The sequence below is a fragment of the Terrapene carolina genome, unplaced genomic scaffold, assembly GCF_002925995.2.
Source record: "Terrapene carolina triunguis isolate 2854851 unplaced genomic scaffold, T_m_triunguis-2.0 Scaffold837, whole genome shotgun sequence".
Classification (NCBI taxonomy): Eukaryota; Metazoa; Chordata; order Testudines; family Emydidae; genus Terrapene; species Terrapene triunguis.
In genome coordinates this window covers 4569940-4587175 of record NW_020665188.1, presented here as the reverse complement: position 1 = coordinate 4587175, position 17236 = coordinate 4569940, and the positions used below count along the sequence as shown (strand labels likewise).

General features: G+C 44.6%; 1 protein-coding gene across 1 annotated transcript; it reads right to left on the bottom strand.

Annotated features, from left to right (window-relative positions):
• Positions 1 to 12035: 12035 nt before the first annotated feature.
• Positions 12036 to 16154, bottom strand: SMCO1 (single-pass membrane protein with coiled-coil domains 1). Its single transcript, XM_024220913.2, has 2 exons — positions 15883 to 16154; positions 12036 to 12459 (listed from the first exon to the last, which is right to left on the bottom strand). Exons 1-2 carry the CDS (start codon positions 16071 to 16073, stop codon positions 12036 to 12038), a joined length of 615 nt encoding a protein of 204 aa, XP_024076681.2. The 5' UTR covers positions 16074 to 16154.
• Between the last annotated feature and the right edge of the window lie 1082 nt (positions 16155 to 17236).

Here is a 17236-nt window from a genome sequence, read left to right as displayed (position 1 = left end):
GTGCCTGCTGCCGGGAGAGGCCTGGGCGCGGCTGGGAGCTACTTGCTGGGGAGGCACAGCTGAAGGTGGCGGCTGCTGTTTGACAGGGATTCCCCTTCCTACACCCAGTCTGGGACCTTAGCCTGCTCTGACACTGCTGGCCGAGTGGAGCGGGGGGAGCGGAAGCCAGGCTATAGCTTGATTTTAGTCAGGCTTTTGGCGCAATCTCTCATGACATAATAAACCGACCAGGGAAACGTGGGCTAGGTGAAATTACTATAAAATGGGTGCGTAACTGGTTGAAAGACCATAAGTATAGTCATCACTGGTATCCTAACCCCCCTTGTAGTACAAGTACTACAAGTCCTCCACCCGCCCCTGCAACCCTAATTACAAGGAAACTCTTCAATGCACCCCACACCCCCTGTCAACAGCCACTTAAAGTATCATCTTTAGCTGGAATTAGAAACTTTTTTAACATTAGAGATACCAGGGTATTATGATAATAATGCAAATTTTTAGATCCATATGGAAAAACCCTGGCAGATTAAATTATTTTTCTAGTAATTGGCAAATCTTTAAAAAACCTGGCCATGACTGTCAAATACTGGCCAGATGTTAACCCTACCTGCAGGGGTCAGGCCTGGGTCCAGTACTATTCAGTATTTTCATTAATGATTTGGATAATGGAGTGGAGAGTATGGGCAGGTCTACACTTACTTCCTGGTCCTGCCATAAGCAATCGATCTTCTGGGATCGATTTATCGCGTCTTGTCTAGACATGATAAATCGATCCCGGAAGTGCTCGCCGTCAACGCCGGTACTCCAGCTCGGCGAGAGGAGTACGCGGCATCGACGGGGGAGCCTGCCTGCCGCGTCTGGACCCGTGGTAAGTTTGAACTAAGGTACTTCGAATGTAGCTGAATTTGCGTACCTTAGTTCGAAGTCAGGGGTTAGTGTGGACCAGGCCTATGCTAATGAATTCTGCAGTTGAGACAAAGCTGAGGGGTTGCATTCACTTTGGAGGATGCACTTAGAATTCAAAATGAACTTGGCAAATAGGTAATTGATCTGAACTGGGACCAGTGGTATTCAACATATTCACTAATGATCTGTAAAAGGGGGTGAACACGGCCATGGCAATGTTTTCAAATGACACAAAAGTATTCAAAAATTTTAAGTCCAAAGCTGACTGTAAAGAGTTACATGGGGAACTAACAAAACTGAGTGACTGGGCAACAGGATGGCAGGCGACTTCAACAATGACAAGTGCAAATAATCTCAATCTATCTCTATCTCTCTTTATATAAAAATGATGGCTTCTAAATTAGCTGTTACCACTCCAGAAAGAGATCTTGGAGTTACTGTGGATAGTTCTCTGAAAACTTCAGCTGTGTGCAGCAGTGGTCAAAAGGGCTTACAGAATGTTAGGCACTATTAGGAAAGGAATAGAAAAGAAGACACAATATCGTAGCACCAATATTTAAATCCATTGTGCACCCACACCTTGAATATTGTATCCAGTTCTTGTCTCCACATCTCAAAAGGAATATAGTGAAAGTGGAAAAGGTTTGGAGAAGGGCAGCAAAGATGATCAAAGCTATAGAATGGCTTCCATATCAGTAGAGCCTAAAATGATTAGGGCTGTTAAGATTAGAAAAGAGACGATTAAGGGGACATATGACAGAACTCTATAAAATAATGAACAGTGTGGAAAAAGTGAATAGAGACATGTTACCCTTTTCCACAATACAAAAACCAGGGGTTAGGCAATGAAAGTAATAGGCAGCTGGTTTAATACAAACATAAGGAAGTACTTTTTCACACAACACACAGTCAACCCGAAGAACTCATTGCCATGGGATGTTGTGATGGCTAAAAGTATAACTGGGTTCAAAAAAGAACTAGATAAGCTCATGAAGGATATGTCCAGCAACTAGCAATGACTGTTAGCCAAGAGGGTCAGGGATATAACTCCAAGCTCAGTGTGACCCTAAACCTCTGAATGCCAGAAGGTGAAGACATGGGTGCATCTCTCCAAAATTGCCAGAGTCAGGATACTGTGCTATATGGACCATTGGTCTGATCCAGTATGGCAGTTCTTATGAAATCAACAAGATGACATTCAGTAAAGACAAGTGTAAAGTACTACCCTAAGGAAGGAAAAATCAAATGCACAACTACAAAATGGAATAACTGGCCAGGGTTAGTGCTGCTGAAGAGGATCTGAGGGTTATAGTGGATCATAAATTGAATATGAGTCAGAAGTGTGATGAAGTTGCAGAAAGGGCTAATATCAGTCTGGGGTCTATTAACAGGAGTATCATATATGAAACACAGGAGGTAATTGTCCTATTCTAATCAGCACTGGTGAAGCCTCAGCTGGAGTAGTGTATCCAATTCTGAGTGTCACTTCATAAAAGTTAGGGATAAACTGGCTCGAGTCCAGAGGTGAGCAACAAAAATAAGAAGTTTAGAAAACCTGACCTATGAGGAAAGATTAAAAAAACTGCACAAGTGTAGTCTTGAAAAAAGACTGGTAAATCTTTAAATACATTAAGTGCTGTTGTAAAGAGGATTATGATCAATTGTTCTGCATCTCCGCTGAAGGTAGGACAAGAACTAATAGGCTTAATCTGCAGCAAGTGAGATTTTAAATTAGATATTAGGAAAAACTTTCTAGAGTAGTTCAATTCTGGAATAGGCTTTTAAGGGAGATTGTGGAATCGCCATCATTGGCGGTTAAGTACAGGTTGGACAGACACCTGTCAGGGATGGTCTAAAGCAGTGGTTGTGACGTTATTGAGAGGAACTGGGACCGTATAGATCATTGTTGCAACCAAGGTCCTGTAGTGGCACCCAAATCTTGTATAAAGGGGGTCAAATAGGGTGTCTGAGACAAGGTTATGGTTTACTGGTTGTGATTATGCTGCCTATATGTGTGTATCAGTTTTGTAGTGGAAGTTATGAATATTGGCTCTATACTGTCTGTATTGCAAACTTATGCTATGCTTCTGGGTGACATCCTAGACAAGCTGGGGTTAGCTCTGCCTAGCCTGCTTGATGGCCCATTAAGGACCATCAGCTATACAATGGACCCATTGAGAAAAGGCAAATATGTCTTTTGGGGGGAGAGATAGCTCAGTGGTTTGAGCATTGGCCTGCTAAACCCAGGGTTGTGAGTTCAATCCTTGAGGGGGCCATTTAGGGAACTGGGGTAAAAATCTGTCTGGGGATTGGTCCTGCTTTGAGCAGGGGGTTGGACTAGATGACCTCCAGAGGTCCCTTCCAATCCTGATATTCTATGATTCTATGAGACTCAGCAAAGTATGCAGGAACTGGCCCACATGACTCCAGACTCCATTTTGCTGTAATTTTCCACAGTAAGAACAAAGAGGTGTTCTTACACCTGGAAAAGACTATATAAGGCTGATGCCTCATCTCCATTTTGTCTTCAATCCTGCTTCTTGCCTCTGGAGGGACTTTGCTACAAGATGAAGCTTTGAACAAAGGACTGAGGACCCATCCCAGCTGGGGATGTATTCCAGAGACTTGATTTGAACCTGCAGTTTATTCTATCTCTGCTGCAAGCCTGAACCAAGGACTTTGCCATTACTGTATGTAATTGATTCCATTTAACCAATTCTAACTCTCATCTGTATCTTTTTCCTTTTATGAATAAACCTTTAGATTTTAGATTCTAAAGGATTGGCAACCGCGTGATTTGTGGGTAAGATCTGATTTGTATATTGACCTGGGTCTGGGGCTTGGTCCTTTGGGATCAGGAGAACCTTTTTTCTTTTATTGGGGTATTGGTTTTCATAACCATTTGTCCCCATAATGAGTGGCACTGGTGGGGATACTGGGAAACTGGAGTGTCTAAGGAAATTGCTTGTGAGACTTGTGGTTAGCCAGTGGGTTGAGACCGAAGTCCTCTTAGTCTGGCTGGTTTGGTTTGCCTTAGAGGTGGAAAAACCCCAGCCTTGGGCTGTAACTGCCCTGTTTAAGCAATTTGTTCTGAATTGCATTCTCAGTTGGGTCCCGCCAGAACCGCATCGTCACAGTGGTCTCCAAACTTTTTTGATCGCGCACCCCTATCAGTAAAAAATTTTTGAGCACGCACCACCTGCCGCGCCGAAGCAAAAAAAAAAAAGCCGCTCGGACTCCTTCCTGACGAAGCAAAAAACAAAACAAATCGCTCCTCCTGCCGCACACCATTGGTTGTTTGAAGGACCGTGTGCTGTGGCTGGCAGTTGGAAGCTGTGAGCTTCAAAGGAAGGTTTGAAAGCTAGAAGCCTCTGGTAAGTGGCTGAGCCTTAATCAGTGGGCGGGGCATTCATACAGGCCAGGGCTTTATAAAGCAGCACACAAGCGACCAGGGAGCTTTTGCGACCAGGGGCTGCTAACAAGGAGTTTCGCAAGGGAGTTGGGAAAGGGGTGAGGGTCCCTTGCCGGTTCTATCTGTTTTCCCTTTATTCCCCTTAAAACCTATAAACCAACTACATTCAAAACTTCTTGCTTAAACAATCCTTTCAGCGGACAGGGGGCTGCAGACGGGAGTTTGAGAAGGAGTTTGACAGAGGGAGGCTTACAATGGTTAGGAAGACCCGCAACACCTGTGCCAGCACTGCTTCTGTCTCCTCCACCTGTGCCTGTAGCCAGACAGAGCGCCTGAGCATGGATGCTTCTACCCAGATCCTGGTGTGGTTTTGCAGAGACTGTAACTTGCAATTTCTACTTACTGATATCCAGGCTGGGGGGACCATCCAATGTGAAAGGTGCCTGCTGGTGGAATCTCTCAGGCAGCAGGTGGGAGAGCTACAGGAGGAGGTGGCTAGGTTAAGGAGCATCCGAATCCACGGGCAATTCCTGGACAGTGTCCATGTGGAGACAGCTGAGGTAGCTGTCCCAGTACACAGGACTGCTGATACACCACTGGTGGAGGAGGAGATGGCTCAGGGTGGACACTGGCAGCTGGTTACTTCTGGCAGCAGGCAGTGCTCCACCCCTGCTCCGAACCCTCATGCCGTGGTAATAGGTAACCGTTATGCTCTTCTTGATACAGGAGAGAAGGAATCACCCCCTACAGTAAAGGAGGAGAAGCCTTGTACCCCTAAGGCTGGGAGGTCTGCTGCCACCACTGCAAATAGGAAACGTAAGGTAGTGGTGGTCGGAGACTCTCTGCTGAGGGGGACAGAGGCGTCCATCTGTCGCCCTGACATTTCATCTCGGGAGGTATGCTGCCTGCCGGGAGCCCGTATCCGAAATGTTACGGAGGCATTGTCGAGGATTATCCAGCCCTCTGACTACTACCCCATGCTACTCATCCATGTGGGCACAAATGATACTGCACGGTGTGACACTGAGCGGATCAAGAATGACTACAGGGCTCTGGGAGTACGGGTGAAGGAGTTTGGAGCGCAGGTGGTATTCTCTTCGATTCTTCCTGTCAAGGGTAGGGGCCCGGGCAGAGACAGATGCATCATGGAGGTGAATGCCTGGCTGCAAAGATGGTGTCGCCAGGAGGGCTTTGGCTTCCTCGACCACGGGATGCTATTCGAGGAAGGACTGCTAGGCAGAGATGGCGTTCACCTTTCGAGGCGGGGAAAGACCCTATTTGGACACAGACTGGCTAACCTAGTGAGGAGGGCTTTAAACTAGGTTCGACGGGGACAGGTGAGCAAAGCCCACAGGTAAGTGGGGAACATGGAGACCTGGGAGATGGGTCGGAAACGAGAGGGAGTGTGGGCTATATTGGCAGAGAGAAAGGAGGGTCAGGACAAAACTGGGAGGCAAGATCAAACCAGTATCTTAGATGCCTATATACAAATGCGAGAAGTATGGGTAATAAGCAGGAAGAACTGGAAGTGCTAATAAATAAATACAACTATGACATTGTTGGCATCACTGAAACTTGGGATAATACACATGATTGGAATGTTGGTGTGGATGGGTACAGCTTGCTCAGGAAGGATAGACAGGGGAAAAAGGGAGGAGGTGTTGCCTTATATATTAAAAATGTACACACGTGGACTGAGGTGGAGATGGACATAGGAGACGGAAGTGTTGAGAGTCTCTGGGTTAGGCTAAAAGGGGTAAAAAACAAGGGTGATGTCATGCTAGGAGTCTACTACAGGCCACCTAACCAGGTGGAAGAGGCTTTTTTTAAACAACTAACAAAATCATCCAAAGCCCAAGATTTGGTGGTGATGGGGGACTTCAACTATCCAAATATATGTTGGGAAAATAACACAGCGGGGCACAGACTATCCAACAAGTTCTTGGACTGCATTGCAGACAACTTTTTATTTCAGAAGGTTGAAAAAGCTACTGGGGGGAAGCTGTTCTAGACTTGATTTTAACAAATAGGGAGGAACTCGTTGAGAATTTGAAAGTGGAAGGCAGCTTGGGTGAAAGTGATCATGAAATCATAGAGTTTGCAATTCTAAGGAAGGGTAGAAGGGAGAACAGCAAAATAGAGACAATGGATTTCAGGAAGGCGGATTTTGGTAAGCTCAGAGAGCTGATAGGTAAGGTCCCATGGGAATCAAGACTGAGGGGAAAAACAACTGAGGAGAGTTGTCAGTTTTTCAAAGGGACACTATTAAGGGCCCAAAAGCAAGCTATTCCGCTGGTTAGGAAAGATAGTAAATGTGGCAAAAGACCATCTTGGCTTAACTACAAGATCTTGCATGATCTAAAAAATAAAAAGGAGTCATATAAAAAATGGAAACTAGGACAGATTACAAAGGATGAATATAGGCAAACAACACAGGAATGCAGGGGCAAGATTAGAAAGGCAAAGGCACAAAATGAGCTCAAACTAGCTACAGGAATAAAGGGAAACAAGAAGACTTTTTATCAATACATTAGAAGCAAGAGGAAGTCCAAAGACAGGGTAGGCCCACTGCTCAGTGAAGAGGGAGAAACAGTAACAGGAAACTTGGAAATGGCAGAGATGCTTAATGACTTCTTTGTTTCGGTCTTCACCGAGAAGTCTGAAGGAATGCCTAACATAGTGAATGCTAATGGGAAGGGGGTAGGTTTAGCAGATAAAATAAAAAAAGAACAAGTTAAAAATCACTTAGAGAAGTTAGATGCCTGCAAGTCACCAGGGCCTGATGAAATGCATCCTAGAATACTCAAGGAGCTAATAGAGGAGGTATCTGAGCCTCTAGCTATTATCTTTGGAAAATCGTGGGAGACGGGAGAGATTCCAGAAGACTGGAAAAGGGCAAATATAGTGCCCATCTATAAAAAGGGAAATAAAAACAACCCAGGAAACTACAGACCAGTTAGTTTAACTTCTGTGCCAGGGAAGATAATGAAGCAAGTAATTAAGGAAATCATCTGCAAACACTTGGAAAGTGGTAAGGTGATAGGGAACAGCCAGCATGGATTTGTAAAGAACAAATCATGTCAAACCAATCTGATAGCTTTCTTTGATAGGATAACGAGTCTTCTGGATAAGGGAGAAGCTGTGGATGTGGTATACCTAGACTTTAGTAAGGCATTTGATACGGTCTCGCATGATATTCTTATCGATAAACTAGGCAAATACAATTTAGATGGGGCTACTATAAGGTGGGTGCATAACTGTCTGGACAGCCGTACTCAGAGAGTTGTTATTAATGGTTCCCAATCCTGCTGGAAAGGCATAACAAGTGGGGTTCCACAGGGGTCTGTTTTGGGACCGGCTCTGTTCAATATCTTCATTAATGACTTAGATATTGGCATAGAAAGTACGCTTATTAAGTTTGCGGATGATACCAAACTGGGAGGGATTGCAACTGCTTTGGAGGACAGGGTCATAATTCAAAATGATCTGGACAAATTGGAGAAATGGTCTGAGTTAAACAGGATGAAGTTTAACAAAGACAAATCCAAAGTGCTCCACTTAGGAAGAAAAAATCAGTTTCACACATACAGAATGGGAAGAGACTGTCTAGGAAGGAGTACGGCAGAAAGGGATCTAAGGGTTATAGTGGACCACAAGCTAAATATGAGTCAACAGTGTGATGCTGTTGCAAAAAAAGCAAACATGATTCTGGGATGTATTAACAGGTGTGTTGTGAGCAAGACACGAGAAGTCATTCTTCCGCTCTACTCTGCTCTGGTTAGGCCTCAGCTGGAGTATTGTGTCCAGTTCTGGGCACCGCATTTCAAGAAAGATGTGGAGAAATTGGAGAGGGTCCAGAGAAGAGCAACAAGAGTGACTAAAGGTCTTGAGAACATGACCTATGAAGGAAGGCTGAAAGAATTGGTGTCAAGTATCAGAGGGGTAGCCGTGTTAGTCTGAATCTGTAAAAAGCAACAGAGGTTCCTGTGGCACCTTTAAGACTAACAGAAGTATTGGGAGCATAAGCTTTCGTGGGTAAGAACCTCACTTCTTCAGATACAAGTAATGGAAATCTCCAGAGGCAGGTATAAATCAGTATGGAGATAACGAGGTTAGTTCAATCAGGGAGGGTGAGGTGCTCTGCTAGCAGTTGAGGTGTGAACACCAAGGGAGGAGAAACTGCTTCTGTAGTTGGATAGCCATTCACAGTCTTTGTTTAATCCTGATCTGATGGTGTCAAATTTGCAAATGAACTGGAGCTCAGCACTTTCTCTTTGGAGTCTGGTCCTGAAGTTTTTTTGCTGTAAGATGGCTACCTTTACATCTGCTATTGTGTGGCCAGGGAGGTTGAAGTGTTCTCCTACAGGTTTTTGTATATTGCCATTCCTGATATCTGACTTGTGTCCATTTATCCTCTTGCGTAGTGACTGTCCAGTTTGGCCAATGTACATAGCAGAGGGGCATTGCTGGCACATGATGGCATATATAACATTGGTGGACGTGCAGGTGAATGAGCCGGTGATGTTGTAGCTGATCTGGTTAGGTCCTGTGATGGTGTTGCTGGTGTAGATATGTGGGCAGAGTTGGCATCGAGGTCTGTTGCATGGGTTGGTTCCTGAGTTAGAGTTGTTATGGTGCGGTGCGTGGTTGCTGGTGAGAATATGCTTAAGGTTGGCGGGTTGTCTGTGGGCGAGGACTGGCCTGTCTCCCAAGGTCTGTGAAAGTGAGGGATCATTGTCCAGGATGGGTTGTAGATCACTGATGATGCGTTGGAGAGGTTTAAGCTGAGGACTGTAGGTGATGGCCAGTGGAGTTCTGCTGGTTTCTTTTTTGGGCCTGTCTTGTAGCAGGAGGCTTCTGGTACACGTCTGGCTCTGTTGATTTGTTTCTTTATTTCCTTGTGTGGGTATCGTAGTTTTGAGAATGCTTGGTGAAGATCTTGTAGGTGTTGGTCTCTGTCTGAGGGGTTGGAGCAGATGCGATTGTACCTCAGTGCTTGGCTGTAGATGATGGATCGTGTGGTGTGTCTGGGGTGGAAGCTGGAGGCATGAAGGTAGGCGTAGCGGTTGGTGGGTTTTTGGTATAGGGTGGTGTTAACGTGGCCATCGCTTATTTGTACTGTGGTGTCTAGGAAGTGGACCTCCCGTGTAGATTGGTCCAGGCTGAGGTTGATGGTGGGGTGGAAGCTGTTGAAATCATGGTGCAATTCTTCCAGAGTCTCCTTCCCATGGGTCCAGATGATGAAGATGTCATCAGTGTAGCGTAGGTAGAGAAGGGGCATGAGTGGACAAGAGCTGAGGAAGCGTTGTTCCAGGTCAGCCATAAAAATGTTGGCATATTGTGGGGCCATGCGGGTGCCCATAGCGGTGCCACTCGTCTGGAGTTATATATTGTCACCAAATTTGAAATAATTGTGCGTGAGGATAAAGTCACAGAGCTCAGCAATAAGTTGTGCTGTGTCATCATCAGGGATACAGTTCCTGACAGCTTGTATTCCATCTGTGTGTGGGATGTTTGTGTAGAGAGTCTCTACATCCATGGTGGCTAGAATGGTGTTTTCTGGAAGGTCACCAATGCATTGTAGTTTTCTCAGGAAATCTGTGGTGTCACGGAGATAGCTGGGAGTGCTGGTGGCGTAGGGTCTGAGTAGGGAGTCCAAATATCCAGACAGTCCTTCAGTGAGAGTGCCAATGCCCGAGATGATGGGGCGTCCAGGATTTCCAGGTTTGTGGATCTTGGGTAGTAGGTAGAATAACCCCGGTCGGGGCTCTAAGGGTATGTTGATTTGTTCCTGTGTTAGTGTAGGGAGTGTCCTGAGTAGATGGTGCAGTTTCTTAGTGTATTCCTCAGTGGGATCTGAGGAAAGTGGCCTGTAGAATTTGGTATTGGAGAGTTGTCTGGCAGCCTCCTTCTGGTAGTCAGACCTGTTCATGATGACAACAGCACCTCCTTTATCAGCCTCTTTGATGATAATAATAATAATAATGCCAGAGTTGGCATCGAGGTTTGTTGCAACCCATGCAACAAACCTCGATGCCAACTCTGCCCACATATCTACACCGGCAACACTATCACAGGACCTAACCAGATCAGCTACAACATCACCGGCTCATTCACCTGCACGTCCACCAATGTTATATATGCCATCATGTGCCAGCAATGCCCCTCTGCTATGTACATTGGCCAAACTGGACAGTCACTACGCAAGAGGATAAATGGACACAAGTCAGATATCAGGAATGGCAATATACAAAAACCTGTAGGAGAACACTTCAACCTCCCTGGCCACACAATAGCAGATGTAAAGGTAGCCATCTTACAGCAAAAAAACTTCAGGACCAGACTCCAAAGAGAAAGTGCTGAGCTCCAGTTCATTTGCAAATTTGACACCATCAGATCAGGATTAAACAAAGACTGTGAATGGCTATCCAACTACAGAAGCAGTTTCTCCTCCCTTGGTGTTCACACCTCAACTGCTAGCAGAGCACCTCACCCTCCCTGATTGAACTAACCTCGTTATCTCCATACTGATTTATACCTGCCTCTGGAGATTTCCATTACTTGCATCTGAAGAAATGAGGTTCTTACCCACGAAAGCTTATGCTCCCAATACTTCTGTTAGTCTGAAAGGTGCCACAGGAACCTCTGTTGCTTTTGAAAGAATTGGGTTTGTTTCATTTGGAAAAGAGAAGACTGAGAGGGGACATGATAGCAGTTTTCAGGTATCTAAAAGGGTGTCATAAGGAGGAGGGAGAAAACTTGTTTGCCTTAGCATCTAAGGATAGAACAAGAAGCAATGGGCTTAAACTGCAGCAAGGGAGGTTTAGGTTGGATATTAGGAAAAACTTCCTAACTGTCAGGGTGGTTAAACACTTGAATAAATTGCCTAGGGAGGTTGTGGAATCTCCATCTCTGGAGATATTTAAGAGTAGGTTACATAAATGTCTATCAGGGATGGTCTAGACAGTATTTGGTCCTGCCATGCGGGCAGGGGACTGGACTCGACCTCTCGAGGTCCCTTCCAGTCCTAGAATATATGAATCTATGAATCACCCCCGAGGATCCTCTTGCACACCCCCTGGGGTGCGTGCACCCCACTTTGGAGACCACTGGTCTAAAGTATGCTTAGTCCTGCCTCAGGATGGTGGACTGGTCTTGATGACATCATGATATCCCTTCCAGTCCTATATTCCTAGGATTCTGTGAAAAATACTGATTTTCCACAGAGCAGTACACACATTAAATGATAAACCAAGGAGTTTTATTATAAGAAATTAGTTTTTGTTTCATACTACAGTTTACAGCTTTCACAGACATGCAATGAGAATATAAAGTACAGCAAAGCAGATTTTATGCTGGAAAATGTTGGCATTTGAACTCTTCAGCATTATGCAAGTGTCAAAATATTTTAGCTAAGAAACAGAAGAATCTGTGTGTCCCGCCCAGCAGCCTCTGGCTACACATTTGCATGTACGCGTGTACATGATGGTGATGAAAATCTTATATGACTGCTGCATTAATTCTGGGAATCTGTCTGGCTTTTCAGACTCATGATACACTTTGGTGTGTCATGGTTGAGAGCATTTGTACATATGGATCTGTGTGTTGATATACACATGCACAGGTATGTAATTGATTGTTTATGTTGGAACCTGTTTAGGTTGTAAGCTTGTTTGTCATAAGTGGGTAAGGGAGTTTAAGAAATCTGCCACATAAGTTATTTTTGGACAAGGGTTACTATCTTTTTTGGATCCCTCTGTGCTCTGCCATTCTCTACCACCTGGACAGCACACAGCAGGCTCTCTCGAAGGATCTGGTTCTTCACCACCTTGGTTATCATCGTGCTGATATCACTGGTGTACTTATGCCTCTGGTTAGCTGTGTAATACTGTGCTTCAGAGCAATGTATGATGAAAAAGGTGCATAGAGCTAAGACATCTCCTTCTTGCAGCCCCAGCATCTCCAGCACTGCTTCCCACACCAGTCTAATTCTCTGGTTCTTGCCTTTGCGCCTCATGACAGAGGCTAAGGTGGGGAGGCCTCCCGCCAGATCTGGCAGCTTCACTCTGACACAGGAATGCAAGCAGCAAAGCATTTCACTGACATAGCTGTAGAAAAGATTGATCTCCACTGAAGTGAACCTGCCACAGAGATGGAGACAGAAACCATTTCTCAGACAAAAATACTTCCCGTATACTTCAGTTCATTCCCATTTAGGTAATAAGTGGAGAATTCTGGTGGTCTGTAACCCCAGCAATCCCTGGTAATGCAGCCATCACATCACAGTAAGCCTTCTACTTAAAAGGCAAACACAGAGTGTCTGAAGGGGTGTTGTCAGGTTTCTCATAGTGTAGGTGAGCTTGAATTTGAATGAAAAAGTGGGTAGAATTTCCATTTCCCTGAAGTCATTGTTAAGGTCAATTTCAGGGATCATTAGTTCATTTTTCCCAATGTACTTTTTATAGCCTTTTACAGTTTGACTAAGAATCCTATTGCATCTAAAACTCCTGACCTGAGTTTAATTATTCAGCTGAGTCTAAGAATTAGTTGAATGAAAGCAGCCTTTTGAAACTAACTGATTCTGCTGCTGCAGCTGAGCTCTGACCAGATCAGTTACCACAATAAATGTGTATACCTTAGATGATTAGTGTACCTTTTCTAGTGTATACCTTAGACAATTTTCCTCAAGGCTTCCTGGAGGAAAAAGAAAAAAAAAAAAAGAAAGAAAAGATTGTTTTGCACTTGTGTAATAACACTTATCTGAACAAGTGCTTTCATAGAATCATAGGATTGGAAGGGACCTCGAGAGGTCATCTAGTCCAGTCCCCTGCACTCATGGCAAGACTAAGTATTATCTAGACCATCCCTGATAGGTGTTTGTCTAACCTGATCTGAAAAATCTCCAATGATGGAGATTCCACAACCTCCCTAGGCAATTTATTCCAGCGCTTAGCCACCCTGAGAGACAGGAAATTTTTCCTAATATCCAATCTAAACCTCCCTTGATGCAATTTAAGCCCATTGCTTCTTAATCTCTGAGGATAGGACAAGAAGAACAATTTTTCTCCCTCCTCCTTGTAACAACTTTTTATGTACTTGAAAACTGATATCATGTCCCCTCTCAGTCTTCTCTTTTCCAGACTAAACAAACCCAATTTTTTCAATCTTCCCTCATAGGTCATGTTTTCTTGACCTTTAATCATTTTTATTGCTCTTCTCTGGACTTCCTCCAATTTGTCCACATGTTTCCTGAAATGTGGCACGCAGAACTGGACACAATACTCTAGCTGAGGCCTAATCAGCATGGAGTAGAGCGGAAGAATTACTTCTTGTGTCTTGCTTACAACTCTCCTGCTAATACATCCCAGAATGATGTTCGCTTGTTTTGCAACAGTGTTACACTGTTGACTCATTTGTTTACATATGTTTAGGGCCCTACCAATTTCACGGCAGTGAAAAACATGTCTCAGACTGTGAAATAATATAAAATGAAATCCATGAAATCCGATCTCCCGTGCTGCTGGAAGCACCCCAGCCAGGGGCTCCTAGTTGCTAGTCCCATCTGGCTGGGGAGGGACAGGATTTCCTCTTCCCCTGCATGGCCCCTCCCGCTCCTGTTGGTGCTCAAGGCATCCATTTTTTCAGGGCCCCCCGAAATTGGTTGGGGCCCCTGACAGAGCCTGTGCATTAACCTGCCACTGGCCAGGTCTAGCAGCCCCCAGCTGGGGTGCTCCCAGTAGCATGGGGTGATCATACCCACCTCCACCTCTGGGATCCTCCTCCAGGTGCAGGAAATTCTGGGGCTGCTGCCCAACCATGGAGCTTCCTACAGACTGGGGAGGTACCCGGAGGTGGGTCTGATCTCCCCCTAGAGGGGCCATGCAGGGAAGAGGAAGTCCTCTCCCACCCCAGCCGGCCAGGACTAGCAGCTAGAAGCCCCTGGCTGAGGTGCTCCTAGCAGCATAGGGAGATCAGACTTACCTCCACTCGCCGGGAGCCTCCTCTGACTACAGGAAGCTCCGCAGCTGCTGCCTTCAGAGCCCAGCTCTGCGGGCAGTGCAGAAGTGAAAGTGGTAATCCCGCCACCTCCCTACAACAGCTTTGCGGACCCCACAACCCCACTTTGGGTCAGGATCTCCACCACATTACCACACTGTAAAATTTCAGATGTAATCTGAAATTGTGAAGTTGACCAATTTTAAAACTCTGGCTGCAAAACTGACCAAAATGGGCCGTGAATTTGGTAGGGTCCTACATATGTTCTATTAAACTTAATACCACAACACCTAGAAGAAAAGAAAAAACAGTATTTGGGGGACTATTCTGGTTTTGTTTTGGTTTTTAGTTGATGTACAGCTCCTAGAGTAGTAGATAGTTTTATTTTGGTTTCTGCAGTATCAGAATCATACACCCATTTTACTGATGGATAAACTGAGGCGCAGAGAGGTTAAATGACTTGCCAAGGTCACACAGCAAACCAATGGCTGTCCGGTGTTCTCACTCAGCTCCAGTTCCTTTTCTAACTAAAGGCACCAACTAAGGGAGAGAAGCTTAAGGAACACTCCCTCCTAAAGGGACTGGAAAGTTCTGAAAAGGATGTAGAAACTAATATTTTTTGTTTTACCTGATTTTTCTCCACCAGATCTATCCTGTTTCAGCTAAAATCATTAGGTTCAAGTATGTGTTTTATGAAGTGCTATTTATTTTTGTTGCAGTTATTGATATTAATTTGATAGGCCTCCAACTAAGCAATTTGCATTCATTTTTGAATGCGATTAATTTATTTAGGCCAAGATTTTCAAAAGTGGGGGGCCCAAATGTGAGCTCTGAAATCCATATTTAGACCCCAGTTCTGCAGAGGCTTAAGCATGTGTGTAATTTTACTCAAAAGTAGTCCCATTGAGTTCAGTGAGCTACTTATGTGCCCATAGTTACACACCTGTAAGTTTTCATAGGATCAGGTCAGAGGCACCTAAGTAGCCTGTTTTTCAAAGCACTGTGCTCTTGCAGCTGCCGTTGCTTTCCATGGGAACTGTGAGTAGCTCGGGATCTTTAAAAAAAGCCTGTTATTTAGATGTCTAAATATGGTTATGGGAGCCTAACTTCAGGCACCAAAATGTGAAAGATTTGGCCTTATTTGCTAGCAAAACAAAACCAGGGCATTAATAAGATTCTGATTTTTACTGCTTATATTGGGACACAGTTATCTGAAAGGTTTTGAAAGAGCATATGGTGTCTCTGGTATTCTTAGAAATGGTGTGGGTTTTTTTTAAGATATAATAATTTTTAGTGCATATTTAAAATTTCTTTAGAAGTTTTTGCACTTGGAATGGAATTTGGCTTGCATTTGCTGAGATCAACAAACTGTATTCTCTTGTGGTAAAAGGCAATTCAAAGCCACATTCCTGGATGTAGAAAGAAAGTTGTATTCTTTTCACTCAGTGTGGCCTAAACCCATTCATCTTCACCTGCACATATAGAACATTACACAGGTTTCTCAATTCTCTAGTCTCCCAGCTGATACATGGAGGGGAAACAGCTGTTTTTTTTCTTCTGTGGCTCACCTGTCCTCCAGCAAGGATATCCACATCTCATCCTCGCCCATCTGCTTCTCCAGGGTTTTATCCTGAAACTGCAGTTTCTGTGTCAGTTTCTCCATGGCAGAGTTCAGTTCTTTGAACTGAGTCTCCACTGTCTGCAGCCTGTTTTCCACCCTGTGGAATATAAGAACCAGAGTCATTATTAGAATCAGCATATCTGAACTTCTGCACTGAAAGAGGGCTCCACTTCTGCTGCATTATGGCTAACTTCAGATCCAGTTTAAGATTCGTCCATTTTACTTGGAAGTCATTCTGACTCCTTTTGAAGGTGTTTGCCAGTTGAGCTTCAGTTGCTTGATGTAGTCTGTGTACCTTTAGAAGTAGTCATCACATAGTCTTCTTCAAAGACAGTCAAGGTTATCTGAATTAATTTATCAGACACCCTCATTCTTATCATAAGAGATTAAATGTCTACTAATAGTGACCTATCAAGCTCAGTCTAATCTCATTGAGAGTTTCATTTTAGGACCCAAATTGATCCTACATAACAGTTAAATCAGCCCTATATAAAATCTACCACAAAAATATAATAATAGCTAATACTTAAATAATACTATACTTAAAACCAGCCTTTTTCTTGCCTCCCTCAGTACCATGGCTGGTGACTTCCTAGTCCCTACTAACTCTTCCTACATAGGTGCTAGAACTAGGAGTGCTACTACACCCCCTGGCTTAAAATGGTTTCCATCATATACATGATTTATAGGGTGGTTCTATGCCTCTCAGCACTCCTGTCTCCCTATTGCAATGTTTTCCTTTTATAGGAACTTTTTCCCCCAGCATGCTTTTCTAGAGATGGGTCTTTAAATATGGCAGAACCAAGTAGCTGCAGCACAAAAAAGGCTATTTTGTAATTGGTAGCTGTATTGGTCTCTCTTCCAGCTAGTAAGTACTTATGTTTTTCCTTCTGATTTCTAAGAAAGTGGTATATTTTCATATTTCCTATGAATAATATAACTAAATGAGGTATCTTGATTTTGAAGTTTCTCCATGTGACCTCTATCAGAAAGTTTATTTTATTAGGATTACCATATTGCAGTTCTGGAAAAAAAGGACACTCCAAGGGGCCCCGGCCCCGCCCCAACTCCACCCCTTCCCCGCCCCCAGCCCTGCCCCAACTCTGCCCCTTCCCCAAAGTCCCCGCCCCAACTCCTTCACCTCCCCTGAATGCTCCGCCCCCCTGCTCCTTCCCCTCCCCTGCTTCCCGCGAATCAAATGTTCACGGGAAGCCTGAAACAGGCAGGCAGGCAGGCAGCAGGTAAGCTGGGGCAGCGGGGGGGAGGCGCGAGGAGGCGCGGCCCAGTCCGCCCCCCCCCCC